The 27,907-nt window shown below is 40.8% G+C and overlaps 2 protein-coding genes and 1 long non-coding RNA gene across 6 annotated transcripts; 1 reads left to right on the top strand and 2 right to left on the bottom strand.

The window, feature by feature from the left end:
* Positions 1 to 6,112: 6,112 nt before the first annotated feature.
* LOC127611820 (polysialoglycoprotein-like) lies at positions 6,113 to 15,627 on the top strand. 4 transcript variants are annotated; one of them, XM_052082598.1, is made up of 5 exons: positions 6,113 to 7,317; positions 7,597 to 7,674; positions 13,441 to 13,518; positions 13,897 to 13,974; positions 14,797 to 15,627. In XM_052082598.1, the coding sequence occupies exons 1-5, from the start codon at positions 7,306 to 7,308 to the stop codon at positions 14,848 to 14,850; spliced, it is 300 nt and encodes a 99-aa protein (XP_051938558.1). In that variant the 5' UTR covers positions 6,113 to 7,305; the 3' UTR covers positions 14,851 to 15,627. The 4 variants fall into 4 exon arrangements, 3 of the variants coding, with proteins under 3 accessions (XP_051938558.1, XP_051938560.1, XP_051938559.1); XM_052082600.1 differs by lacking the exons at positions 6,113 to 7,317; positions 7,597 to 7,674 and adding an exon at positions 11,160 to 11,261; XM_052082599.1 differs by lacking the exons at positions 6,113 to 7,317; positions 7,597 to 7,674 and adding an exon at positions 12,060 to 12,161.
* Positions 9,003 to 14,416, bottom strand: LOC127611832 (uncharacterized). The gene is made up of 3 exons (XR_007965479.1): positions 14,151 to 14,416; positions 13,649 to 13,694; positions 9,003 to 9,135 (listed from the first exon to the last, which is right to left on the bottom strand). It is a non-coding gene; the product is annotated as an uncharacterized LOC127611832 (long non-coding RNA).
* A 3,773-nt stretch (positions 15,628 to 19,400) lies between the features above and the next one.
* On the bottom strand, positions 19,401 to 24,985 carry pcdh8 (protocadherin 8). Its single transcript, XM_052082539.1, is given in 5 exon segments — positions 19,401 to 21,199; positions 21,653 to 21,783; positions 22,231 to 22,301; positions 22,389 to 24,775; positions 24,778 to 24,985. Coding segments are annotated over 5 exon segments (3,138 nt in total). The 3' UTR covers positions 19,401 to 20,858.
* Positions 24,986 to 27,907: the final 2,922 nt, after the last annotated feature.

Raw genomic sequence — 27,907 nt, 5'->3', positions numbered from 1 at the left:
CCATTTATTTTGGGGGGTTTATTTTTCTCCTGGAATGTCTGTAGATATTAATCCACATTAGATTAGATGAGATTCACTTTCATTGTTTTTGCAAGTACAGAGACAAATCAGCATCGAACCACACACACACACACACACACACACACACACACATATATATATATATTTATGAACACATTTTGATGTGCCCCTTTCTGTTGTTGTTGTTTTTTATAATTATATTTATCTCATTCCAATTTCTCTTGTATTATTTTATGTAACATAATGTAACATATTGCATGGTGTCCTTCAATGCCCCCCAAAAATCTTTCAATAAAATGCAGTTGCCAATTATTATTATTCATATTGATATTATTATTATTATTATAGTGTTGCGTCACATTGCTGTGCCAATGTGTTCCGTCGCTCAAAAGAGGCTTCCACTGAGTAGTGCTAATTTTCCACCAGCCATTTCTCTGCGTTATTCGCGTCACTCAAACTGCGTATGGCGATTAGCGCTGGTGTTACTGAATTAGCCATTTATCAAAGAGGCATCGAGGTGGAAAATCTCTCCGCCAAATATATCCATATTTGCTCATATTTAAAGACATTCAAATACCACTGGCGCATTGTGATGCATTCTGCTTCGCATCGTAGTTTGTGACGCATTTCACCATCTACGCGTGCTTTGTGAATTCTGTTTGCTACATTTTTACCGGTTAGCGCCACACATAAGGTCACGCAATCATTCAACACCCTCTCCCAGTGCGGGGCGAAGAAACGCGATTGGTTGGCAAGGGTAGAAAAATGTGCGAATGCAACCTTCGCTACCTTCGAATACACTCGCAATTGTTTGCCACTCTGTGGGATGAGTCCTTGAGTGAATTCGGCCCTCAATGTCTTCTGGATTTCTCCCTCAGCGTGCTATAGCACTGCCGCTCCTCAACAATGGGTTGAATGCAAAGAAATGTTTCGGAACATTACACGCATGGCAAAGTAGCCTTCATTTCACATTTTAGTTTGGGAGCTTCTCCATTCACCTCTCTTCTGCTTGCCCCTCCCCTTCATGGACTCTCTTTTGGTCATGGCCAGCTACGAGGGCTTTGCAATTTGGACTTGGGTAATATTTCTTCCCTCACAGACATTTTTTTCACCCCCCCCCCCTCAAAAAAAATCAGCTGCAGAAGTCTGCGAAATTTGTTGACGTGTCCCCTCAAAAAGGAGCCATCTGTTGTCAAACACCACATTACGGGAAAGGTCATGTAGTGGACAGCAAATGGAAGAGTGTGAATGTTTTCTAACATTCAAACATTATTTCTCTGTGCTACGCTTCGTGCAAAATATAAAAAAAAAATAACAGTCATGCACCTCCACCTTTCCTGCCACTACGCTCAACCAGGGTTGACACCACAGGAGTTTCACGACCCCTTGAGTATAGCACGTACAATGGACCGAACAATGCGTCATCTGACATCAAACATTCATTCTGTGGGCTACATTTACAATTGATTAAATAACCAAAAACAGGATCTCGGCAACCAATGATTGCGCCCCGCAATTTAAGAGTCACTGTAGACGAGCAGGGACGCACGATTTCATAAAGGAATGTCAAGCATTAGTTATCTCGGTTACATCGGACACGGGCAAAAAAGATAAATAATAGTGACACAACACCGGCAAACCATCTGTTGTGTACACTAAATTCCCACCAAGAAATCAGACGAGGGTGTGCACCCCCGAGTTTGACAATCACTTGTGTACATATGTACCAAAGCCGAGCCACCCTGACCCATGCACGAGGTTTGCCCAAGTTTTATGTGCCATACGCCATTATTATTGCCCAACTCTTGTGAGAGAAGAGCAAGTTGTGCTTAACGTACTGAAACATTTATACAGGTAGTGCATTTTAAGTTCATCCTGAAATTTCTCCGGAAAGCTCCATTTTCCTCACATTTTGCCGGTAGTGTTGGAGAAAAAATGTCAATGGCCGTACCACAAGCAAATCTGGAGTCTAGCTCATCAAACCACACAGTGCGTGTGTTCCATCTTCCACAGGGTTTTCGGTGAACTCCTAACATGACCTACGGTGGCCACGAAGCCACGTTTCCCCAAAATAAATCTCCCAGCGTACCAACAGGCAAAATGTGGATAAACGGATTTTAATTGTATACCTTCGATTATTTTGCCCGTCATTGCGGGTCGCCGGATAATTGAATAAGGATACGTATTCTTAATAATCAAATTATTTTTCAACCAATTAAGCAAAATTGGATTGGACTAGTGATTACTCACAGCACAGCAATGTACCCTAAAGGCAGGCCGTGTTGTGCCGAAGCTCTCACCCAAAATCGGCTGGGAGAAGCTACAGCTCATCCGCAGATGAGGACAAGCTTTGTAGGAATGTGGATGGGCCGATGGATGCAAGCCACGTAAGGAGTGCGACACATCCCAAAAGCTAACCGAAATCGAAACCTAGTTTCCACCATCCAGCCGCTTTTCGCGCTGAGAACTTGCAGCACAATAGCAAGCTCAGTTTGAAACGGCGAGCACGTAGCATTGGCAACGCGGGGGGACGTTTAACAGAACTCCATTAAAAAAAAAAAAGAGAGTGACCCTGTGTGACGGCACAGAGCTCATGAAACGACTCTTCTCTGCAGGAGAGTGAAATGTTCTCCTTCTAATGAACTATAATGAAATGCTCTATAAATTGCTATTTAGTTTCTTTGATCACATTCTTCAGATTGCATTTCGGCGGTGTGACTTGGGGTGATTTCTTTCTGCTGCGCGCGTGCGTGTGTGTGTGGGGCTGAGGGGTCGTGTGGGTGTGTATGAGTAGGTGAGGGGGCTCACAGCATAACGTTGCCCCCTAGCGGTGAAGGGCCTGAACTTTTCTCACCTGTGAAAAAGTATTTTGTTCCATTTTAGTATATCGCCTCGATATCCTGCAGCCAAGTCTAAACAGTTCAAGAATGAATATTGATTTTTCAAAAGGGCATATTTGCACAATTTGGAATTTATTTATTTATTTTGTGAGCAGCTTCCCTTTAAATCACCTGGAGAATTCATAATTAATGAATGCTGACATTTTCACTTCTGTGGCCCAGTTTGAGTCATTTATAAAATCCACTAATGCTCCTAGTAATTATTTAAAAATAGCTATGACTGATGGCTGCAACCTTGCGTTGTATAAGCTTTAATTATAGACAGTAGTCAAATGTAATGTCTTTTTTTTATTATTCTCTCTGCTTGCTAGTTTCTTTATTCTCTTGGTCATTATGTGACTGCAAGGACAAGGCAGACAACACAGTATCCCATACATAATGTCATTTCTATTATCCTGAGACAGCATCATACTTTGTACTTAGGCGTGTGCAACTACGGCATGTAATTGTGTATGTATCCATATGAAAAGCGGACAGAATATTCAAAATAGCTCACAGTATGAAGCTGTGCTGTTTTAAACTATTATTATATTATAAAGTGCCAAAATACCACATTGCTATAATTAATGTCTCTCTAATCTCTTAATTAGCATTACAGAATTAACTTCGTAAAGGCATGATATTTGATAGAGCCAGCTTGGATATCATGCTGGAATTGTTTCTTAGTGCATTGTTTGTAAAGATAAATATATAAACTAAAAAGTGTCAGGCACCAAGCGAGGAGATGTTGAAGTTATGATATGCAAATGCAAATAAAATAATAAGAGCGATCTCAAGTTCTTCAAATCAGCTGATGGGTTTGAAAATGTTAGCTAAGCTAGGTACATCAATCACTAGATCGATGAACCTCAAAATATTTCAGTGTGACAACTGCATGTATTGATGTATTGTAACACAAAACACAGTTAACGAGCTTAAAAATGCTAGTTACATAGACAGCACGATATGGTAAAGAAGCTTGTCAAAAAAACGATTGTTTTCCAGTGTGACATTTGGGAAATGCAAATATTTGCTCTGTCACTGGGACTTTAGTTCACTCTCATTTTCTCTGTGAAAATGATTTACGTAATACAAGCATAAAGACAGCGTGACACAAGTCACTACTTGGCAAATTTGTTATTAGAACTGAGGTGCACAAATGCCACTGTGTGCCATTAAGAGAGGTGATGCCACATGAGTGTCTCTTGACCAGTGGTATCTGTGTGCCGGTTGCCCGGCAACGCCACCGTGGAGCTCCACAAGAGCCGAGATACCTGTTTCCCCTCTCACTTGGCAGTCTGCGTTCGAGGCTGAGCAAAGCTGCTGAGCCACACACACACACACCACTAAATAATGTCTTGCTGTTTCATTTAGGACGTTTGCTTTGCCTTGGAAGGATGATTGCCTCAGGTCAGGTGATCGAGAGCGTGCGCATTTGAGCACTGCGGTGATTGTGTGCACACTCTTTAACTCCTACTAAGCGTGCATACAGTACTGTGGGAAAGTCAGAACTTTTTTTTTAATGACTTTTTCCATTGCAGTCTTAGAGTGAATCAGTAAACAGTGGGGCGTATACAATCAGCGGGCGATTAGTACTAAACAGTTTCTGAGAAACTTCGAATTTGAGAGGTGGTGGATGGGATCAAGGGGGGAAAAAAACATTGCCTACAAAGTTCCTCCACAAAGTCCGAAAAGTTTTTTTGGTGGTATAACGGTGTCTTCAGGAGGGATTATTATTAATTGTATTCTATTGTCTCTTTAATTGAGACAACAAACTCTCACTTTCTTTTGCAGCACTGCTCGATTTTTGATTGGCAGTCAGCGGGAGTGGATAAATAATAAGATGGCAGCACCCATGTCTGCTTGGGCTCATGATGATTTTGCTGAACTTGGAATAAGTACAGCACTGCAACATTGCAAAACTTATCTACCACGACCATCTCATTGTCACTGCGTGACCCTAAGAAAGAACAATTTTTTTCCCTCACCATATGCCACCCCGCCATCAATTTAACATCTAATGTTAATTTTGTTTTTTTGGGGGGGCAGGAAAAAGTCCTAGTAGAATGAGAAGATTATTTTCCAAGATTAAAGGACCATTTTTACAACAACGCAGACGGTTCCGTAGGGAATAAATCATATGAAGAGAAAAATAAAACATGTAAGCTGTGTTTCCATGAGATAAGTTATCTATTTATTTATACTGTAGTTCATGAAAATATCAACGCAATACTGATTATTGCTCCCATTTTCTTCATGAGCTGAATTGAACGAGGAGCTTTTTCTACATACGCACACAAAAGGCCCATTTCTCTCAATGACTGTTTACAAATCTGTCTAAATCGGTGTTATTGAGCACTTCTCGTTTGCCGTATGTGTAGCGTTTCAAGATGTCAATTAGACGGCATTATTTGTTACATCCATTGTCATTACATTTACATGTACATGTACATTCCGACGATGGCGGCTCTGTGCTTGGCTGCGTATAGTTTCAGTCGATTGGATGAATGGAGCGAGTTGAATAGAATTTTGATATTCACTTCAACTGAAAACGTTCAAGTGTTGGAATAAATAGAATCGTTTAAATTCTCAACAGCGCACATTCTCAGCATCCAAACCTTGGCGTTGCATACAAAGATAAAGACTCCCAAGATTTGGAGAGGCTGCATATGTTATGACAACCAAATGGTGACAATTAGTTACGAATGAAGCCTTCGCGACGTAACGCTGCGACTCGTGTTCAAACTGTCTTTGTTCCTGCGTTTCGCTGTTGTTCTGCATTCATGCCAGGTGCACTTAGTTACTCTCACACACACACACACACACACACAAAAGCGCGCACACACAAACGAAAAAAAAAATATCCCAAACATTTCATTGCAAATGTGTAGACGTACGCAGCCCCATGGCTCAATTTGACAGGTCAGTGCACAACTATTTGACCTACAAGGAGTGTATAATGAAAGCTAGCGCGTTGTATTGATTGATAAATGCATTTTTCCTCTGTGTTAAATCGGCTATCTGTCAGATGACCGCATGTCACAGAGGGCACAAAAATGACCTGCTTCCTTATTGCCTGCTATTTTTTTTATATATATGTATGTGTGTGTGTGTGTGTGTGTGTGTGTGTGTGTGTGTGTGTGTGTGTGTGTGTGTGCGTGCGTTTGTATTCATGACATCTCAGGACAATTTTATGATAACACACCTTCACAATGAGGACCTGTGGAAAAATGAGGACATTTTTCGCGTCCTCATATTTCCACGCAGTCTACACTACTCTAGAGCTCACGAGGATACTCCCACACCAAAAATAAGTGATGTCCTGAAAGAGCACAATTTTCAGAAATTGTGTGTTTAAGTGTGTTTAACTTTCGACTCACTTTTCATTTGGAAAACTAGTGGCCAACTTCGGTACTTAACACACTTTTAACACACTTTCAGTGACGTCATTGTGCAGGACCTCAAATGTCATCTTTTTCGGACTGACTCACACATTTTCCCCGCCCTCGTCCTGATAAGTCACATCAATTAGCAGTGACACAAAATCCAACATGTGAAGCAGCCAGACAATCCTACTCTCAAACACGACCACGCATGGATGACCATCGGGTAAGCAATTCCTTTTCGTTTATCTTACCGTAACATAGAAGTTGTTTAATATAACCGTGTTTAACAGTGCCCACCAAAGGTAATATCATTCAATAAGACAGCTAGCTAGCTAGCTAGCTCGATCGTTAGCATGCTAATAAGCTTCCAGTAAAAGTAATGTGGACATGTCCTGCAGGCAAGGTTCTGGAAAACTTTTCTAAATATTTAACAACACAGTCTGTGGAACTTGGTTTTGGTGCCATATGTTTATTTCAGTGCAGTATTTGTTTTATTCGATTGCAGTTAATTTAAATTAGTTAGTACAGGTAGCCTAATGAAAGTGGGCCAGGCACTTCTAGCATTTACGCTAAGCCCGGTGTATTTACACTGTTTATTCTTGTGCTGATTCAATTGTACACCGTTTCAATGAAAAAACAAACAAACGTTTGCAATGAAATTATAGCAGAATTCAGCTTTGTTGGTACATTTGGTCAAGACAATATTGTGTTACTCTATTTTAATTTTACATTGTTATCTGCCTGACAAATGGTTTGCCCGAATCTATTAGTCTGACCAGCAAATGTTTGATGAATTGAATTTTTGTATTTTTGAGGAAGAAAATAATATTCCTTTGGCTCAGTACTTTCTGAGCCAAAATAAGTGCTGCCATAATATTGTGCTTGCTTGTCTGGCTGACTTCTTCTCACTTTCCATTGTAGATGTTTACTGGTGGTGATAATCTCACAAAGAAGAACCAGACTGAGCCCTGAATCTGAGGCTGCTCCTTTTATCTGGAGTCAACAAGCCTTGTGGATCAATGATTATAAAGGTATGCTATCAATCTTCCTGCTATCTAATTCTTATGGCTACCGCAAGCACATGACAAGAGCTGCAACCAAAGCCTGTCACAGTGACAGATTTTATTCGTACATTGTATTTACCCCAAAAATGTCACAATAAACAGCATGTTTTTTTTTATGCCATTGATCATATTGGAGCAAAAATAATTGAAGTACTTTTGAAGAAAATGTTTAGCAGCCATTATCATTCAATTATTGAGAATATTGTATTGCCATGTAGAACTAGGAATATCTTATTTATGTTGCAGACACCAAGTGAAAGGTACCTGATTGAACCCTCTGGAGACCAAGAATGGAGTGAGAGATCCACTTCATCCTTACAACAGGTTACTACTTCTTATCATGATATACTAGGTTTGAGTTTTCAGCTTTCTTTGACAAACACAGGAGAAGTTATAAATCACAAACATAGACTCTCCATGATTTCAGTCGTCATGTCCTCATATTTCTTTAGACCTGAAAAACCTGAGTGTGTTTCAGGTGACATGACTTTTGTCTTAACTCTGGAGAGCCTGTGTTCGAATGTCCCCATATTGCTGTTACTCATAGCTGAACAGTGTTAACTTTCTATATTGTGGTACATTATTCCCAAATTCTCCTGTGAGCAATGTTCAATGAGAAATAATGTTTATTCATTTCTTAACTGGTCAGAATGAAGAATGCTGAATATTTTGACACCGTAATGTTATGTTGCAGACACCATGTGACCTGACTGAACCCTCTGGAGACCATGAATGGAGTGAGAGAGCCACTTCATTCTTACAACAGGTTACTACTTCTTATCATGATATACTAGGTTTGAGTTTTCAGCTTTCTTTGACAAACCAAGGAGAAGTTATAAATCAGAAACATGGACTCTCCATGATTTCAGTCGTCATGTCCTCATATTTCTTTAGACCTGAAAAACCTGAGTGTGTTTCAGGTGACATGACTTTTGTCTTAACTCTGGAGAGCCTGTGTTCGAATGTCCCCATATTGCTGTTACTCAGAGCTGAACAGTGTTAACTTTCTATATTGTGGTACATTATTCCCAAATTCTCCTGTGAGCAATGTTCAATGAGAAATAATGTTTATTCATTTCTTAACTGGTCAGAATGAAGAATGCTGAATATTTTGACACCGTAATGTTATGTTGCAGACACCAAGTGACCTGACTGAACCCTCTGGAGACCATGAATGGAGTGAGAGATCCACTTCATCCTTACAACAGGTTACTACTTCTTATCATGATATACTAGGTTTGAATTTTCAATGTTCTTTGACAAACACAGGAGAAGTTATAAATCAGAAACATGGACTCTCCATGATTGCAGTCGTCATGTCCTCATATTTCTTTAGACCTGAAAAACCTGAGTGTGTTTCAGGTGACATGACTTTTGCCTTAACCTAACTCTGGAGAGCCTGTGTTCGAATGTCCCCATATTGCTGTTCCACAGAACTGAACAGTGTTAACTTTCTATAGTGTGGTATATTCATCCCAAACTCTCCCGTGAGCAATGTTCAATGATAATTAATGTTTATTCATTTCTTAACTGGTCAGAATGAAGAATGCTGAATATTTTGACACCGTAATGTTATGTTGCAGACACCAAGTGACCTGACTGAACCCTCTGGAGACCATGAATGGAGTGAGAGATCCACTTCATTCTTACAACAGGTTACTACTTCTTATCATGATATACTAGGTTTGAGTTTTCAGCTTTCTTTGACAAACACAGGAGAAGTTATAAATCAGAAACATGGACTCTCCGTGATTTCAGTCGTCATGTCCTCATATTTCTTTAGACCTGAAACACCTGAGTGTGTTTCAGGTGACATGACTTTTGTCTTAACCTAACTCTGGAGAGCCTGTGTTCGAATGTCCCCATATTGCTGTTCCACAGAGCAGAACAGTGTTAACTTTCTATAGTGTGGTACATTACTCCCAAACTCTCCTGTGAGCAATGTTCAATGAGAAATAATGTTTATTCATTTCTTAACTGGTCTGAATGAAGAATGCTGAAACTTTTGACACTGTAATGTTGTTATGTTGCAGACATCAAGTGACAGGTACCTGACTGAACCCTCTGGAAACCAAGAATGGAGTGAGAGATCCACTTCATCCTTACAACAGGTTACTACTTCTTATCATGATATACTAGGTTTGAATTTTCAATGTTCTTTGACAAACACAGGAGAAGTTATAAATCAGAAACATGGACTGTCCATGATTTCAGTCGTCATGTCCTCATATTTCTTTAGACCTGAAAAACCTGAGTGTGTTTCAGGTGACATGACTTTTGCCTTAACCTAACTCTGGAGAGCCTGTGTTCGAATGTCCCCATATTGCTGTTCCACAGAACTGAACAGTGTTAACTTTCTATAGTGTGGTATATTCATCCCAAACTCTCCCGTGAGCAATGTTCAATGATAATTAATGTTTATTCATTTCTTAACTGGTCAGAATGAAGAATGCTGAATATTTTGACACCGTAATGTTATGTTGCAGACACCAAGTGACCTGACTGAACCCTCTGGAGACCATGAATGGAGTGAGAGATCCACTTCATTCTTACAACAGGTTACTACTTCTTATGATATACTAGGTTTGAGTTTTCAGCTTTCTTTGACAAACACAGGAGAAGTTATAAATCAGAAACATGGACTCTCCATGATTTCAGTCGTCATGTCCTCATATTTCTTTAGACCTGAAAAACCTGAGTGTGTTTCAGGTGACATGACTTTTGTCTTAACCTAACTCTGGAGAGCCTGTGTTCGAATGTCCCCATATTGCTGTTCCACAGAGCAGAACAGTGTTAACTTTCTATAGTGTGGTACATTACTCCCAAACTCTCCTGTGAGCAATGTTCAATGAGAAATAATGTTTATTCATTTCTTAACTGGTCAGAATGAAGAATGCTGAAACTTTTGACACCCTAATGTTGTTATGTTGCAGACATCAAGTGACAGGTACCTGACTGAACCCTCTGGAAACCAAGAATGGAGTGAGAGATCCACTTCATCCTTACAACAGGTTACTACTTCTTATCATGATATACTAGGTTTGAGTTTTCAGCTTTCTTTGACAAACCAAGGAGAAGTTATAAATCAGAAACATGGACTCTCCATGATTTCAGTCGTCATGTCCTCATATTTCTTTAGACCTGAAAAACCTGAGTGTGTTTCAGGTGACATGACTTTTGTCTTAACTTAACTCTGGAGAGCCTGTGTTCGAATGTCCCCATATTGCTGTTACTCAGAGCTGAACAGTGTTAACTTTCTATAGTGTGGTACATTACTCCCAAACTCTCCCGTGAGCAATGTTCAATGATAATTAATGTTTATTCATTTCTTAACTGGTCAGAATGAAGAATGCTGAATATTTTGACAACGTAATGTTATGTTGCAGACACCAAGTGACGTGACTGAACCCTCTGGAGACCATGAATGGAGTGAGAGATCCACTTCATTCTTACAACAGGTTACTACTTCTTATGATATGCTAGGTTTGAGTTTTCAGCTTTCTTTGACAAACACAGGAGAAGTTATAAATCAGAAACATGGACTCTCCATGATTTCAGTCGTCATGTCCTCATATTTCTTTAGACCTGAAAAACCTGAGTGTGTTTCAGGTGACATGACTTTTGTCTTAACCTAACTCTGGAGAGCCTGTGTTCGAATGTCCCCATATTGCTGTTCCACAGAGCAGAACAGTGTTAACTTTCTATAGTGTGGTACATTACTCCCAAACTCTCCTGTGAGCAATGTTCAATGAGAAATAATGTTTATTCATTTCTTAACTGGTCAGAATGAAGAATGCTGAAACTTTTGACACCCTAATGTTGTTATGTTGCAGACATCAAGTGACAGGTACCTGACTGAACCCTCTGGAAACCAAGAATGGAGTGAGAGATCCACTTCATCCTTACAACAGGTTACTACTTCTTATCATGATATACTAGGTTTGAGTTTTCAGCTTTCTTTGACAAACCAAGGAGAAGTTATAAATCAGAAACATGGACTCTCCATGATTTCAGTCGTCATGTCCTCATATTTCTTTAGACCTGAAAAACCTGAGTGTGTTTCAGGTGACATGACTTTTGTCTTAACTTAACTCTGGAGAGCCTGTGTTCGAATGTCCCCATATTGCTGTTACTCAGAGCTGAACAGTGTTAACTTTCTATAGTGTGGTATATTCATCCCAAACTCTCCCGTGAGCAATGTTCAATGATAATTAATGTTTATTCATTTCTTAACTGGTCAGAATGAAGAATGCTGAATATTTTGACACCGTAATGTTATGTTGCAGACACCAAGTGACCTGACTGAACCCTCTGGAGACCATGAATGGAGTGAGAGATCCACTTCATTCTTACAACAGGTTACTACTTCTTATGATATACTAGGTTTGAGTTTTCAGCTTTCTTTGACAAACACAGGAGAAGTTATAAATCAGAAACATGGACTCTCCATGATTTCAGTCGTCATGTCCTCATATTTCTTTAGACCTGAAAAACCTGAGTGTGTTTCAGGTGACATGACTTTTGTCTTAACCTAACTCTGGAGAGCCTGTGTTCGAATGTCCCCATATTGCTGTTCCACAGAGCAGAACAGTGTTAACTTTCTATAGTGTGGTACATTACTCCCAAACTCTCCTGTGAGCAATGTTCAATGAGAAATAATGTTTATTCATTTCTTAACTGGTCAGAATGAAGAATGCTGAAACTTTTGACACCCTAATGTTGTTATGTTGCAGACATCAAGTGACAGGTACCTGACTGAACCCTCTGGAAACCAAGAATGGAGTGAGAGATCCACTTCATCCTTACAACAGGTTACTACTTCTTATCATGATATACTAGGTTTGAGTTTTCAGCTTTCTTTGACAAACCAAGGAGAAGTTATAAATCAGAAACATGGACTCTCCATGATTTCAGTCGTCATGTCCTCATATTTCTTTAGACCTGAAAAACCTGAGTGTGTTTCAGGTGACATGACTTTTGTCTTAACTTAACTCTGGAGAGCCTGTGTTCGAATGTCTCCATATTGCTGTTACTCAGAGCTGAACAGTGTTAACTTTCTATAGTGTGGTACATTACTCCCAAACTCTCCCGTGAGCAATGTTCAATGATAATTAATGTTTATTCATTTCTTAACTGGTCAGAATGAAGAATGCTGAATATTTTGACAACGTAATGTTATGTTGCAGACACCAAGTGACCTGACTGAACCCTCTGGAGACCATGAATGGAGTGAGAGATCCACTTCATTCTTACAACAGGTTACTACTTCTTATGATATACTAGGTTTGAGTTTTCAGCTTTCTTTGACAAACACAGGAGAAGTTATAAATCAGAAACATGGACTCTCCATGATTTCAGTCGTCATGTCCTCATATTTCTTTAGACCTGAAAAACCTGAGTGTGTTTCAGGTGACATGACTTTTGTCTTAACCTAACTCTGGAGAGCCTGTGTTCGAATGTCCCCATATTGCTGTTCCACAGAGCAGAACAGTGTTAACTTTCTATAGTGTGGTACATTACTCCCAAACTCTCCTGTGAGCAATGTTCAATGAGAAATAATGTTTATTCATTTCTTAACTGGTCAGAATGAAGAATGCTGAAACTTTTGACACCCTAATGTTGTTATGTTGCAGACATCAAGTGACAGGTACCTGACTGAACCCTCTGGAAACCAAGAATGGAGTGAGAGATCCACTTCATCCTTACAACAGGTTACTACTTCTTATCATGATATACTAGGTTTGAGTTTTCAGCTTTCTTTGACAAACACAGGAGAAGTTATAAATCAGAAACATGGACTCTCCATGATTTCAGTCGTCATGTCCTCATATTTCTTTAGACCTGAAAAACCTGAGTGTGTTTCAGGTGACATGACTTTTGTCTTAACTTAACTCTGGAGAGCCTGTGTTCGAATGTCCCCATATTGCTGTTACTCAGAGCTGAACAGTGTTAACTTTCTATAGTGTGGTACATTATTCCCAAATTCTCCTGTGAGCAATGTTCAATGAGAAATAATGTTTTTTTCATTTCTTAACTGGTCAGAATGAAGAATGCTGAATATTTTGACACCGTAATGTTGTTATGTTGCAGACACCAAGTGAAAGGTACCTGACTGAACCCTCTGGAGACCAAGAATGGAGTGAGAGATCCACTTCATCCTTACAACAGGTTACTACTTCTTATCATGATATACTAGGTTTGAGTTTTCAGCTTTCTTTGACAAACACAGGAGAAGTTATAAATCACAAACATAGACTCTCCATGATTTCAGTCGTCATGTCCTCATATTTCTTTAGACCTGAAAAACCTGAGTGTGTTTCAGGTGACATGACTTTTGTCTTAACCTAACTCTGGAGAGCCTGTGTTCGAATGTCCCCATATTTCTGTTCCACAGAGCAGAACAGTGTTAACTTTCTATAGTGTGGTACATTACTCCGAAACTCTCCTGTGAGCAATGTTCAATGAGAAATAATGTTTATTCATTTCTTAACTGGTCAGAATGAAGAATGCTGAAACTTTTGACACCGTAATGTTGTTATGTTGCAGACATCAAGTGACAGGTACCTGACTGAACCCTCTGGAAACCAAGAATGGAGTGAGAGATCCACTTCATCCTTACAACAGGTTACTACTTCTTATCATGATATACTAGGTTTGAATTTTCAATGTTCTTTGACAAACACAGGAGAAGTTATAAATCAGAAACATGGACTCTCCATGATTTCAGTCGTCATGTCCTCATATTTCTTTAGACCTGAAAAACCTGAGTGTGTTTCAGGTGACATGACTTTTGCCTTAACCTAACTCTGGAGAGCCTGTGTTCGAATGTCCCCATATTGCTGTTCCACAGAACTGAACAGTGTTAACTTTCTATAGTGTGGTATATTCATCCCAAACTCTCCCGTGAGCAATGTTCAATGATAATTAATGTTTATTCATTTCTTAACTGGTCAGAATGAAGAATGCTGAATATTTTGACACCGTAATGTTATGTTGCAGACACCAAGTGACCTGACTGAACCCTCTGGAGACCATGAATGGAGTGAGAGATCCACTTCATTCTTACAACAGGTTACTACTTCTTATCATGATATACTAGGTTTGAGTTTTCAGCTTTCTTTGACAAACACAGGAGAAGTTATAAATCAGAAACATGGACTCTCCATGATTTCAGTCGTCATGTCCTCATATTTCTTTAGACCTGAAAAACCTGAGTGTGTTTTAGGTGACATGACTTTTGTCTTAACCTAACTCTGGAGAGCCTGTGTTCGAATGTCCTCATATTGCTGTTCCACAGAACTGAACAGTGTTAACTTTCTATAGTGTGGTATATTCATCCCAAACTCTCCCGTGAGCAATGTTCAATGATAATTAATGTTTATTCATTTCTTAACTGGTCAGAATGAAGAATGCTGAATATTTTGACACCGTAATGTTATGTTCCAGACACCAAGTGACCTGACTGAACCCTCTGGAGACCATGAATGGAATGAGAGATAAATTCTCAAAATTCTCAAATTTTCAAAATTCTCATTATTTCCTGGAATATCTTATTTTGATTATTTTATTTTTCCATTTTTAATAAATAATGCCTTCTTTTACAGGTGGGAATAAGAGACGCACGTGGACAGATGATGAAGTGAAGGCTGTTGAGCGACATATGTTTGATTTCATAACAAGCCATAAAGTTTCAGGTAAAACGAGCTGGGAGTCCTGTCTCCACGCAGAGCCAGCAGCTCTGAAAGACAGAGGCTGGGTGTCCATCAAAAACTACATCCACAACAGGATATAACTGCATTAAAAAGGGAAATGAATGGCTAGTCCATTTAAATGCGAGCACGTCTGGGTACATTTCAGTTCAAGTTAACTAAAGCAATAGCAATGGTGCATTTAGGGTGGGATGGTCAATTATGGATTTCATATTTGTTGTTTAATACTGTGTTTCACGTTTGTTGTTTCATGATCTTCAAGAGCAATTTGGAAAATCCTTGAAGATGTATGAACATGTAAATTATACTGTATATCAGGCATGTCCCGATCTGGGCCTGGAGGGCCACTGTCGTGCCTGTTTTCCAGCTCTCCCGGCTGCATCACACCTGTTTCAGATGATCAGTTCATCAGTCAGCTCTGATGCAGCACTAGAACATCCTGGGAGAGCTGGAAAACAAAAAGACAGCGGCCCTTGAGGACCGACCTTGGACACCCCTGCTGTATATAAACGTACGTACGATATACAAACTTCTCACAAAAGATAGGCTTATTAGGTTTGAGGTGATATTTCGGGAAAACCCTAAAACATTTGAATTCATCCTATTTCAAGAATTTCAATACTTTTTGAAAAGTTGCTTTTGTCTAACGGTAGCTAAAGAAGTTGCTACACACATGGCACAATATATCGCCAGATTCATTAAAAATTCTTCATCGCAGTATTCACATTTTGACATAATCTTCTTCAGTTCAAACAACCCTCATCTATTGCAGTGCTTTGTGTCATGGAGAGGAGGTGGCATGTTTTCTGTGTTCATAATTTCATATTTGTCAGCAATTAAAAAATAAGAAAGTGGACTGACCACATATTTAACCGTCTCTTCTTCTTCACAGCTTATTTTACTATCTTGTATTATTAATGTGAATATTTGAGGGATGACGGGTGTAACGACTGTTTGGCACATTCGCCTCACAGTTCAGCAATTGGTATTTGAATGTTTGAATCTGGGCTTCCTTCCTTTGTAGAGTTCTTCCCATGCCCGAGCATGACAATTGGACACATGTGCCTAACATATACTGTTGGTATGTAACATGAGTCAATTTAAAAATACACACTTTACTCTTAGCTGGTCTTCATAAGTCATATATACTTGAACATGATGTGTATCTAGGGGGCTCAAAATTCACAAAAACATGAAATGGTAGTGTGTTTGAGGTGACTGTCTCCATAATACACAAAAACCTGTCAATGTCCTCATATGTAGTAGTTTTGTCATAAATCAAAAAAAAATTACGTCCTAGCCAAAATCTGAGTAGATGGCTGTCTTCCTGATTTTTTTTCATGGTTACCATATTTTTTTGGAGCCTGTAGGACCACGGGAAAGGCATGTACCCATATGTCGGGTGAACAAACGGACGTCCTGAAAATGCACCAAAACACGTATGCGTGTGTGTGTGTGTGTGTGCACGCCCTGAATCCACCTTCAAAGCCTGGATGAGAGTTAATAACTAAGCGAGTCTGCATGCTGGAAGTGAAGGAGATGTCAAATATATACGGTGCGGATATAGTTCCATGAGGCATATTGCAATGATGCGGGAGCTTTGTTTGGAGCTTTATTCAAAAAAAAAAAAAAAAGGCATCTAATCCGTTCCATCCGTGCCTTTATCACTGGTATCGAATGATAAAAGAGCCGCTTCTTTTTGCTTATTTATGCTCATGCCAACCAAACGCAACTCTCTGCCCATTTTAGTTCTCTCCACCCACGCAAAAGAAGCAAAATGGTTGAATGTGTCGTCAGTTTCAGCTCCTTGGCGGCAGTTCTGGAAATGATTATCTCCTCTGGAGTGGCCCTCAGATAGCTATCATGTCATTTGTGACAATGCTTGTCTGATGCTCGTTATCCTCGCAAGGCGCCTTTTGGAAGTGACCTTAAAAGATAATGAGGACAGAACACACTGACACACTGTGCGAGTTTCCAATGGCGTCTTTGAATCGCCTATACGTGCACTCACCAGACGCAACATGAGGTACACCCGAGCGGTCTGAGAACATCCGACGGAGGAGTATGGAAAGTGAATGTTACTATGAGAGTAGCAGTTGTATTTTTAAGAAAAAAATGAATGAAGCAGATTATTTGGAGGAAAGGGTGGAATACAAGAAGAAAAGTTGAAATCCTATGAGACTTGCGATTTCTTTACATTTTATGACAAACTCCCCCCCCCTGCCCCCCAAATCTTATGTTATTTTTCATCTTCTTTTAAGCATAATATTGTGCACAAAAGGTTTATTTTTTTAAAATACAGTCATTTTTTTGCGAGGAAAAAAAGTAATAATTTTACAAGCGTTCATCATATTTTTGAGAAAAAAGACTCAATTTTACATTTTACATACAAGTTTTATTTTTAATGGAAAAAAAATCATAAAATGGGGGAGAAAAAATCACATTCAGAATCTTATTAGATCATGGTCACAAAAAAAGAATTATTAGGAAAAACGGCAGATTTAATTTAACTTAATTTTCAGAAAAAGTCCAAATGTCATTTTTTGGTCATTTTTCTTATTTTGAGACTCAAAATGTATAATTTAAGTTAAATTGACAATTGTTGATTTTTTTTTAAAGAGAAAAGTTATGATATTACATAAAACAAGCCATGTATTTATTTACAAAAAAAAGAGAAAAGTTTGAATCTCACAAGAAAAAGTTGTAAACGTTAATATGACTAAGGATGCCTTTAAAGTCACAACTTAATTAAAACATTCATAATAAGCCTTTTTCTGGAACTGTCAGAACGTTGGAAGCATTCAATTGTTTCGGTCAACTGGCAAATTAAGATTTAAGGGCACTTGCCCAAGCCCCAAATGATTAAGATGGTCTGCCATGTTAACGCGTGCGTTGGATGTTCTTCTCGACTGCTCACCTGTAGAAATAAAAGAGCAACCACAACACACTCACAGCTGCGGTTTACACTTTTGCCTCATAGTTGTGTACACAAATGTAAATGACATAAAAGATGGCATGCAAGAGTGACAGCAGCCTGCAGCTTTTTTTTTTTTAAACCACAGCCCTATAATGACTCTTTCTCGCACTTTCCGCCCTCATTTGCATGCAAGACGCTCAACCGCGTAACCTGGGAGTCTTCAAAGGCCGTCTCCCGGGTAATGGAGCAGCATGAGATTTTCCATCTGATCATCACTGACTGCCGTCTTGATCATGTCGATTCCAACTGGGACAAGAGTTCTGCATGTTAGCAAACTCCAGCAGGAGTTTCATTTGGAAAATAGATTTTCTTCCGAAGGCGTGTCGCTCGCTTGCGTTTGACAACTGAAGCGTAAACGTCGTTGCTTCATTTAGTTGAACTTTATTATTTATTTATTTATTTATTTTGAATGGAACAGGACAAACTAATATAAGCGATCATTAGCCCTTATGGGGCAAAAAACAGGATTCGGTACCTTAAGTACGAGTCAAAATGACATGCTGAGTATTTCATTTGAGGCAGAAGAAGCTCACTCCGAAGCTTCTCCCAGCCAATCGGGAAAGAAAAACCTTTTTTTTTTAATCCATGAAGAGATACAAGCACCTTGACCTACAAGTGCCCCAAATTAAAAGTTTCTCAGGGTGATTTTTTTTTGTCCTGCAAGCAAAAATAGGACATTTGTGAAAGTGTTGTGTTCATCATATTTAACCAAACCACATCGCTTTGTCTTCCAAAAGTCCGCTAGCCTCATGCTAACATATAATGTTGAACGCCATAGATGGGCTACGAAACTAATATCGATATTGCGGGAGTCACCTTTGTACAACTGATATTGTAACACAAACGGTGCAGTAACACATGCAGACTGTGCACTTAATAATTACAATATATCATATATCACACTGGTCTGCATCAAAATAAAACAAAAATGCATTCACAAAGTCGCCGACAACATTTTCTAGGTTAGTTTTGAGTGTATAATCCAAATATTTCATTATGTTGTTCTTGAAATGCTCCTATTTTTGTATTGGGGGGGGGGGTGATTTATCTTTGTCCCCGAGATCGATTTCAAAATGGGCTTTATACAGTTGTTTAAATCTCCAGTTGATTTTACATCATTGTTTAGGGAATGTATACTTTCAACATATAATGTACTGTATAGCAAAATAATTCTTGGAAGACAAAGTCAAAACAAAGTTGAAAACGTGTTCGTCCGCCCAAGGCCACAATTTAAACCAAGAAGGATTTGTCCACTAAAATACACGTTCAGCTCCCAACTAAACCTCAAAAAGTCAAGGATGCATATGACAGATTGTACACTGAGCCTTGTTGAGGCTGCAAGCAGTCGAGGATAAGCTTACCTGTCGCTGGTCCTTGAAAGCAAGCTCCTTGATAGACATTACATTCATGTGTTTCAAAGCCACTGGCTATGAGGAAAAGTGATTCAAAAAATACAATAAAATAACTACAAATGTCCTTGCATCAAAGATAGGTGAAACCTCCTCTTAGAGTGATCTTATAGCTGCAGTATGTTCTATGAAACTCTTGTCACCTAAACGTTAGTAGTGTGTAATGTTCCCTCTACGGTGTGTTGTGCGCCTGTGCGCTACCTACTGTAGTAGCGTAGCAAAACGCCCCCCACACCCCCCAAAAAAACAGAAGAATCAAACAAACCATTCTTTTAACAAACCATTTCCCAACTTTTCTTGAGATCAAGGCACATATTTTACAGACAGAAATGTTACAGCACACCATCAAATAAAGTGTTTTGTTTTTTTATCTGGAAAAATAACACAAAAAAATATGTGTTAGCTGCACAAATCCTTCAGGAAGAACGACATTTTCTATTTGGGACACATATTGGTGATTTGACAACATTGGGAGATTATCTGGGAATTAGTGGATAGTTTTTTTTTTTTTTTGTTTGTTTTTTATGTACTCACTATTTCATCCAAGGTGCTCCATAAATGTCCATGCATGCAAAAAGTGTAGAGATTTCATAAATATGAATGACGGGCATTGTTTTGAAGCCAATCACATTTCAGAAGTGTTAATCCTGATTGGACGAGTCCAACAAAGGTGGCCAAAAAGAAGAATTTTTTTCCAGCCGTTCTAATGAGGATGCTAAATTCCCAATCCCCCCCCCCCAAAAAAAAAATCGAGTTCCCTCCCTTTATGGTATTTACATGCGCCATTGCTAAGATCAGCAGTTGCCAGATGCTTGAATTTGTCGGTGCGGTCTTGTGGAGTGGCCCATTTCAGCCCACTTGATTTTTATCTTCTGAGGCCTTTGAAGGTGATAGTGTATCACGAAAAGATAGAATACATAAATCATCTCAAGGAACTTATCACCAAAGCTATTTGGTGATAAATAGCATGACTCCAGCTGTGCTGAAGTGGACACACATTGAAATGTGTTTTCAAAACAATGGTAGGCACGTAGAGGATTTTACATCATTTAAAGTGTTTTTCCTGTATGGAAATGTATTCATGTCTCATACCTATTTTAAAAATATATATATTTACTTTTGTCTTTCGGTCTTTGGAGGAAAGATTCACAGGAAATTGTCTCGGCATGTTGCTGTATCTACTTTGTTTGTAACGTATTCAAGCACGTCATGAAATATTTATATTGATTCGAATGAAACACTCTGGGAAGAACGAGCTGTATGTGTATGTGAATGAAGCTTGAAGAGTTTTTACAATCACACATTTATTGGGAAAGCAGCACTAAAAATATACAAATTGACATACATGAGCGAAGGCTAATCAACGCAGAGCACTTTTTTTACAAGTATGTACAGTTTACATGTGGTTAAAACTCAAAACATAGTCGCCACTTCTGATTCCGTCGCTACCGTTACAATATTTGGGCTCAGCTTGTGGACCTTGGGCTCATTCTGCACCTGGGACAGGTAAGGCGGAAGGGTTCCTGTTCTACCGGTGTAGGTTTGCATGCCGTCATTTCGTGTTTTCTTGGGATTGGTAGCGTAGCCTAGCTCCTTCCAAGTGTGGGCGAAGCCATGCAGATCATTGAAGAGAGTCGCCGGGGAGAAGCCGGTAGCGTACGCCAAGTCTCTGGGGTTCTTGAAGCACTGTGGCGGTATCGCACAGTAGGTGCCTTGGCAATCCCCCGCTAAGCTGTTAGCAATGCTAGATGAACCTGGAGACGAATGAGATAAATTGCGATTAGAGTGGCTCTGGCATGCGCGTGTTACACAATAAACTAACGATTCGTCGGGGACAGCTACACAATCAAAAGAGATACAATCGTTCTTTCTTAAGATAATAATGATTAGTTTTTAGGACTATTAATTGAACAGTGTTTCCTAGTGTCTGTACTTAGCCTGTATTAATTATACCACTATAAAATTGCAAAGATGAACTCATCGTACGAATGAACCTCATAGGATTATAATTATTTGACTCTTTGTCTTGGTATTAAATTAAAATGTGTTCATGTTGTGTCAATTTCGAGTTAACAGAATCATAATTCATATTTGGTCTTTGCAGTGGCAGATTTTTTTTTAATATACTGTACAGTAGCGTTTAAATGGAATGTTATTACACTGTGCAGGTTTATTTTGAGGGAGGCGTAAGGATGGTCAAAGCTTACTTTTCATTCTTGGGTGAAAGGTGCTAAAGCTCCTCTTGCCAGCGTCTCCGCTGATGTCCGAGTCGGAGTCATTGAAGTCGCTGTCCCCTTTGCCGCTGTCCTTCACGCTCAGCTGGTCGGTGTTGCCCGTGCTGCAAATCAGCACAGAGACACCGTAAGCCACCAGTGCAACACATTTGGTTTGATTATTGATGCCTTCCTAATATAACCTCTGACGACCTAATTTCACACGAGACAAGCCACTACCCCCCACCCCCCAGCCTCCCATCCCCATGCGTGCTCACACGCGCACACAAAGATATTAAAAAAAATACAAAGATAGGAATGGCGCACAAATAACTACTTTGTGCATGGGCTTAAGAAAATGTCATCACGTTAAACTACAGCATGTTGCCACTTGCGTACAATTCAGATTACGTAAAGTGAGAGGTAATACATCTTGGCCAAAACAATCCTTCCAGTGCGATAATATGTTTGAGGGATCCATGAACCTCGCTAACTGAGTAGAACTAAGAACTAAATCTTTTTTTTTTTTTGTAACGGAGGGAACTGGTGATTTCGTGCCCTGTTTCGCTTACCTCACTTGCAAGCAATACTTGTCGGCTTGCCATTTGGATGGTGCTTGGAAGTGCTTTGAAGGCAGGAAGACCTAAAAAGAACAGATTTCATTTTGTGTCATTTTCAGATACAAAAGTAAAAGTACAAAATTGTGTTAAAAGAAGTGTGAAAAAGTCACCTTTGATTCTGAGTCATTGCTCCTCTCCTCATATAAGCTGGAGTCATCCAAGCTTGATGAGGTCCGCTCCAGGAAGAAGCCTCTCTGGCCGGAGTATATGTTCCCATGCGTGGACCCGAGAGGGGGCCGACTGTCAAACAAGTTGAGGCGGGCCTCCCTTTTAGGGGGACCTGCACCGCCACGTCCTGCTTTGCACGTGACCACCACGGCCACGATGGCCACCAGTAGCAAAGCGCACCCGCCACTGAGCAGGATGATGACCACCAGCGAGCCATCTAAGCCCTCCACGAGGCCTTCCTCGTCACTTGAACGCAAAACCACCACATCCCGGTCCCCGACGGGCTCTGCGTCGGTAACCACGAAGCGCACGGTGGCGCTACTGGAGAGAGGCGAGCGGCCGCGGTCGCTAACGGCCACGACCAGTTCCAGGATGTCCCCGGTTTGGGCCGTCAGCCATTGCTTGAGGGCGATCTCACCGGTGTCTTTGTGCACAATGAAAAGATCTCGGTCACCTTGCAACATGTGGTAGGACAGCTCTGCATTCACGCCGTCATCTGTGTCTTCGGCGGAGAGGCGCAGAGCTAAATATGAAGCAGGGGCGTTCAAGGGCAGCGGGATATCGGCCGAGTCGTTAAACAGCACGGGGAAGGTGAAATATGGGTAGTTGTCATTCTGGTCCACCACGCGGATTTTAATTGTTGACGTGCTTGACAGTGAGGGGGACCCTTTGTCTTCAGCTTGGATGATCAGCTCTATTTCATGGATGCTTTCATAGTCGAAGGACCTGACTGTGTACAGAGAGCCTGTATGGGAATCTACAGACACGTAGGTGGAAACCAGTGACCCACCTTGAACCTCCGAGTCCAGAAGCTTGTAGGAGACTTTCGCGTTCTTGCCCATATCAGGATCGCGGGCCACTACGGTGGTGATGTAAGAACCCGGAATGTTGTTCTCTATAACTGCGACCTCATATGTTGACTTACTGAACAGGGGTGCATTGTCATTCTCATCGGTCACCCTGATGGTGTACTGCCTCACTGTTTTGAAAGGGGGGCTGCCCAAGTCTTCAGCGACAACAGTCAGGTTATACTCAGGGATCCTCTCTCGGTCCAGAACGGAGGTGGTGACGATCATGAAGGTCTCCCCGTAGGCTTGTTGTAAGGTGAACTGTTCGTGGCCCAGCAGGCTGACTCGCACATAGCCGTTGGAGCCAGAGTCCAGGTCTGAAGTGCTGATGAGGGCCACGAAGCTCTCGGCCGCCGCAGCCTCCGTAATGTAGGCCACGTCATCCGCGCTGGCGGTCATGGGCTTGATGTTGATCTCTGGTGCGTTGTCATTCACATCTACCACTTCGACGGAGACCTTGCAACTGGACGACGAAGGATCGGCTCCCAGGTCGGAGGCCCTGACACGCAGCTCGTAGGATCGCCGCCTCTCAAAGTCCACGCGGGCCTTTAGCGTCACGTCACCCGTGTGCGGGTCGATGTGGAAGACGCGGGCGGCTTCTGCCGAGATGTCGTCAAAGGCGTACATCACCTGGCCGTTGACGCCCTCGTCGGGGTCGAAGGCGTGCACCCGCACTACACGGTGGCCCACCGGAGCGTCTTCGTTGAGCTCCACCTTCAGCGAGCCGTGCTCAAAAGTGGGCCCGTTGTCGTTGAAGTCCAGCACCTTGATGCGAACTGTCGTGGAGCCCGACCTGGCGGGCTCGCCTCCGTCGGTGGCGGTCACCTCCACCAGGTAGGAATCCTCCATCTCCCGATCCAGCTCCCTCACCAGCACCAGCTCGGCGGACTTGATACCGTCCTCCCGCTGACGCACCTCCACGGCAAAGTGGCTGCTGGGGGAAATGTTGTAACTCTGGATGTAGTTGTCGCCCACATCTGGGTCCACGGCGACGGGCAGCGGGAAGCGAGAGTCCAGGGGCAAATTCTCCAAGATTTCCAGGGTGCTCTCGTTGCGGGGAAATGTTGGGGCGTGGTCATTGATGTCTCGCACTTCAATCTCAACGTGGATGAGCTGAAACTTTTCATTGGAGAGCGCCACCACATCGAAGGTGACGTAGCACCGCGGGGTACGAGGACACAGCAGCTCGCGGTCGATGAGTTCGGCCACGCTCAAGAGCCCGTCGGCCTCCCGCATGTACACCACGGAGAAGTTGTTTTCCTGCATGAAGCGGAAGGATGTGTCATGGCCTTCGGCGGGGTCGATCTTCAAGTCGCTGGATAGGTTGCCTATTTCTGTCCCAGGTGCGTCCTCCTCATAGGTGAAGTATCTTGTCGTGGTGCATCTGACCTTGTAAATAATTAAAGCCAGCACAAAGCAGCAGCGAGCAAGTGTTGCCATCTCGTCATAAGAGGGGGTTGAAGAAAAAAAAAAGAGAGAAGCTCATGTAAATCACAAATGACCCGCGCAGACCTCAGCTTGTGAATGACTGGAGGCTTCACACTTGCGAGCAGACTATAAACTGGGCTGTATGCAAATGAGCTGCTCCGTCCACCAATAGCCTGACACCACAGGCCACCAAAAGTGGGGACTTTTGGCTGAGGACAACCCGCTGCTGGCTGTTTGTAGGGCAAATGGTTTACTTTTGGCATGCCATCAATCCCAAAGTAGTCTTAACTAGGATTCTGCTACACAAATCAAGTTTGACTTGCCATTTGTAGGCAAAAGGAAATACATGTCATCACATGGAAATAAAATTAGACATGTTTGGTGGTGATCATAAGACAGGATAAATGACAGATAATTCACAAATATTTCCCAAATATTTGTTGGTTTGCTCACACAGTATATATTACTCTTTTGTTCTTTGGTGATGAACAATGTGCATTTTAACTTATTTATGTGATTAAGATGTTTCTGATGGCATTTGTTTGTTTTCAAATGCACAGCCGTGCAACAGAGATGCAATAGAAGTCAATTTCACCAATTCTGCCTTTATTCTTGCTCAGTTTTGGTCTTAATAAAAAAAAAATATATAGACATATAGTATGTTGGACTATCGTTGCCAGAGCTTGCTGTACTGCGTAATCCTGAATGTCATTCCGAACAATTCTTGTCCAGCTTCAGGTAAATGAAATATAATGAACCTGTCTGTGCAATTCCACATCACGACAACCACAATAATAAACATGTTGCCAAATGAATAACTTTCATGAATACAAAATTATTGATTACTACTTTCATGCGTGGGCAGGTGTCCAGTGAGTGAATAGGTTTCAGATACACAGAAATTCTAATATGCTGTTGCACACGGATAGAAAACACGCTGTCAGTTATTGTTTTGTGTATGTGTACGTGTGTATGTGTGTGGTTCATAGGCTGCTATGCAAAAGTGCACTGACCCATCCATTGATGGCTTGGCAGGAGTCCACCAAAAGGGTACAGCGGCTGCCAAAGAAGCTTTCAGGTCAAATCAACAATTATCTGATGTAAAAGTACAACTGCATGACAGCTTTTTGAATGCTTCGAGCCTTTTTTGAGCCAGATATCATATTGGGTGGGTGGTCAAATGGGCCCAGCATGTGAGTCATTACAACCACAATCTGCCAAAATACAGTCAACCGTCAAAGTTAACCATAATGTATATCATCCGCGGGCACATGCATATTTTGTCTTCGAACACGTAAAAATCTCTCGTCATTTCAAAATGTGCAACCGATAAATATGGTTTTGCAATTATAATTTCATCCATTTATTAGTTGAATCTTCTTCATCATTTTTGTTTTACGATAGGAAGTGATTCGGCTTCATGTTTACCACCGAACTGACAGTATCTGGCACTCTTCAGCTGAGCTCCATTATTCAAAACTAATAATTCACCACCTCTCCTGCATATAATCAAGCAATGCGGTGTATCCTCACCACTAAAAACCAGCAGCAGCACAGCAGTAATCAATAGACCTCAATAACCCAACACGTAGTCATGAATCAAAAACAAAGTGGCTTTAAAAAGCTGAGTTTGGCGATTAGCTAAAGAGGGAAGTTCAGGTTTCCACAGAGAAATGCAGCGTTTTATAATCTCACAAGAAGAAATCCACTTCTTGACATTCATAAAGAGTTCAGCCTCTCTGCGAGTCATATCATTCTGTGCAAACAGTGTGAGAGTAATATAAAGGATGAGCAAGAATGTGCCTTTGTCTTCCTCTTTCAAATAGCAGGGGAGGAATATTAATGTAGCTCTTCAGAGCTCAAAAGTGTCATTTGTGCTGTGTTGTTGCAGGGATACATCTCATGCTAATTGGCCTGTAATCCACAATTTAATAAATCAACATTTCTTTCAAACAATAGTTCTAAAAACAGGTTGTGAGGTGGGGGGGGGGGGCTTTTGAAGGGAAGAGAATAAAAAGCTAGCTATTGATATGGCCTCCCATCACATACACACACACACACACACACATACACACATACACACACACACACACACACACACACCTCGACGCACAAAAGAGCATGAGTCAAGCTCAAGCAGACTTTCGTCAAGCATATGGGTGATTAGCCCACGCTGATTAAAAGGCATCTTTGGCCCTTCAAAGGACCCTTGACGCCTTCGCAAATGTTTGTGTTAAATCTGTCTGAGCCTCCCCCGACGGGGCAGCAAGGTGTTAAAAAGCACACAATAAAGAGAGGGGGTGACACAGACGGCACAAAAATGGTTGTAAAAGTTAGGTGATAGGTGCTATACAAGCTGATTATACACCAAATGTGAACATCTAATTTGCCTCTTTCAGACAATATGCGAATAGGCCACGCATCTTGGTTTGTTTTTTAAAAGCTGCACTGATCTGATGAAGATGTATTGACTATAAACTGCTTTTATTGTCCTTTCAATGTCTTTTCAACTAAAAAACAGCTGTTCGATGGTGAAATAAGAGGTACTAAATACAACAATCAATGGTGTATGGATGTCGACATGCATCAATAAATTATTTTTACAATGATGACACATGAATTCACTGCAACAAAGATTTTTTTCTTCTCCTCAAAGCACCATATTTTAATCTTAATATGAACATTTAGAGGCATTGCTCGTGCTCACAAAACACCATAACACGAATGTGAATTGCCAACAACTAGAACTGCACTGACATTTTTTTTTATGCCAGGACAAAGAGGAAAACATTGTTCAGTTAAAGTGTGGCACATTTTGTACAAGCACAGTACGCAACTCTGAACATTAGCACACACACGCTAGCACTGCGACCATCTTTGAAAAAAAAAAAGCTTATTTCCAAATTAATTCTCCATAGTGAATATTCTTTATTTCCTAAAAGGCTTGCTCTTCCATAGCAAAATCAACTTAAATTAAAAATGAATACACAATATTCCATCCTAGTTGCTAGCGCTAATAAACACAACATGAATGATATGTTTTGCCGAAAATGATAACTGCGTCACAATGTTTTCTCTTCATACATTGAAATGAACATAAATAAGTGGAATTCTTTGTGTTACATTGAGTGTGTCAAAATTTGTACCAGAACCAGAGACAACTCGAAGCATGAGCCCACATGCTA

This window comes from Hippocampus zosterae, chromosome 12 (assembly GCF_025434085.1).
Source record: "Hippocampus zosterae strain Florida chromosome 12, ASM2543408v3, whole genome shotgun sequence".
Lineage (NCBI taxonomy): Eukaryota > Metazoa > Chordata > Actinopteri > Syngnathiformes > Syngnathidae > Hippocampus > Hippocampus zosterae.
The sequence above is the reverse complement of the archived record's forward strand: the minus strand, read 5'-3'. Positions and strand labels throughout refer to the sequence as shown.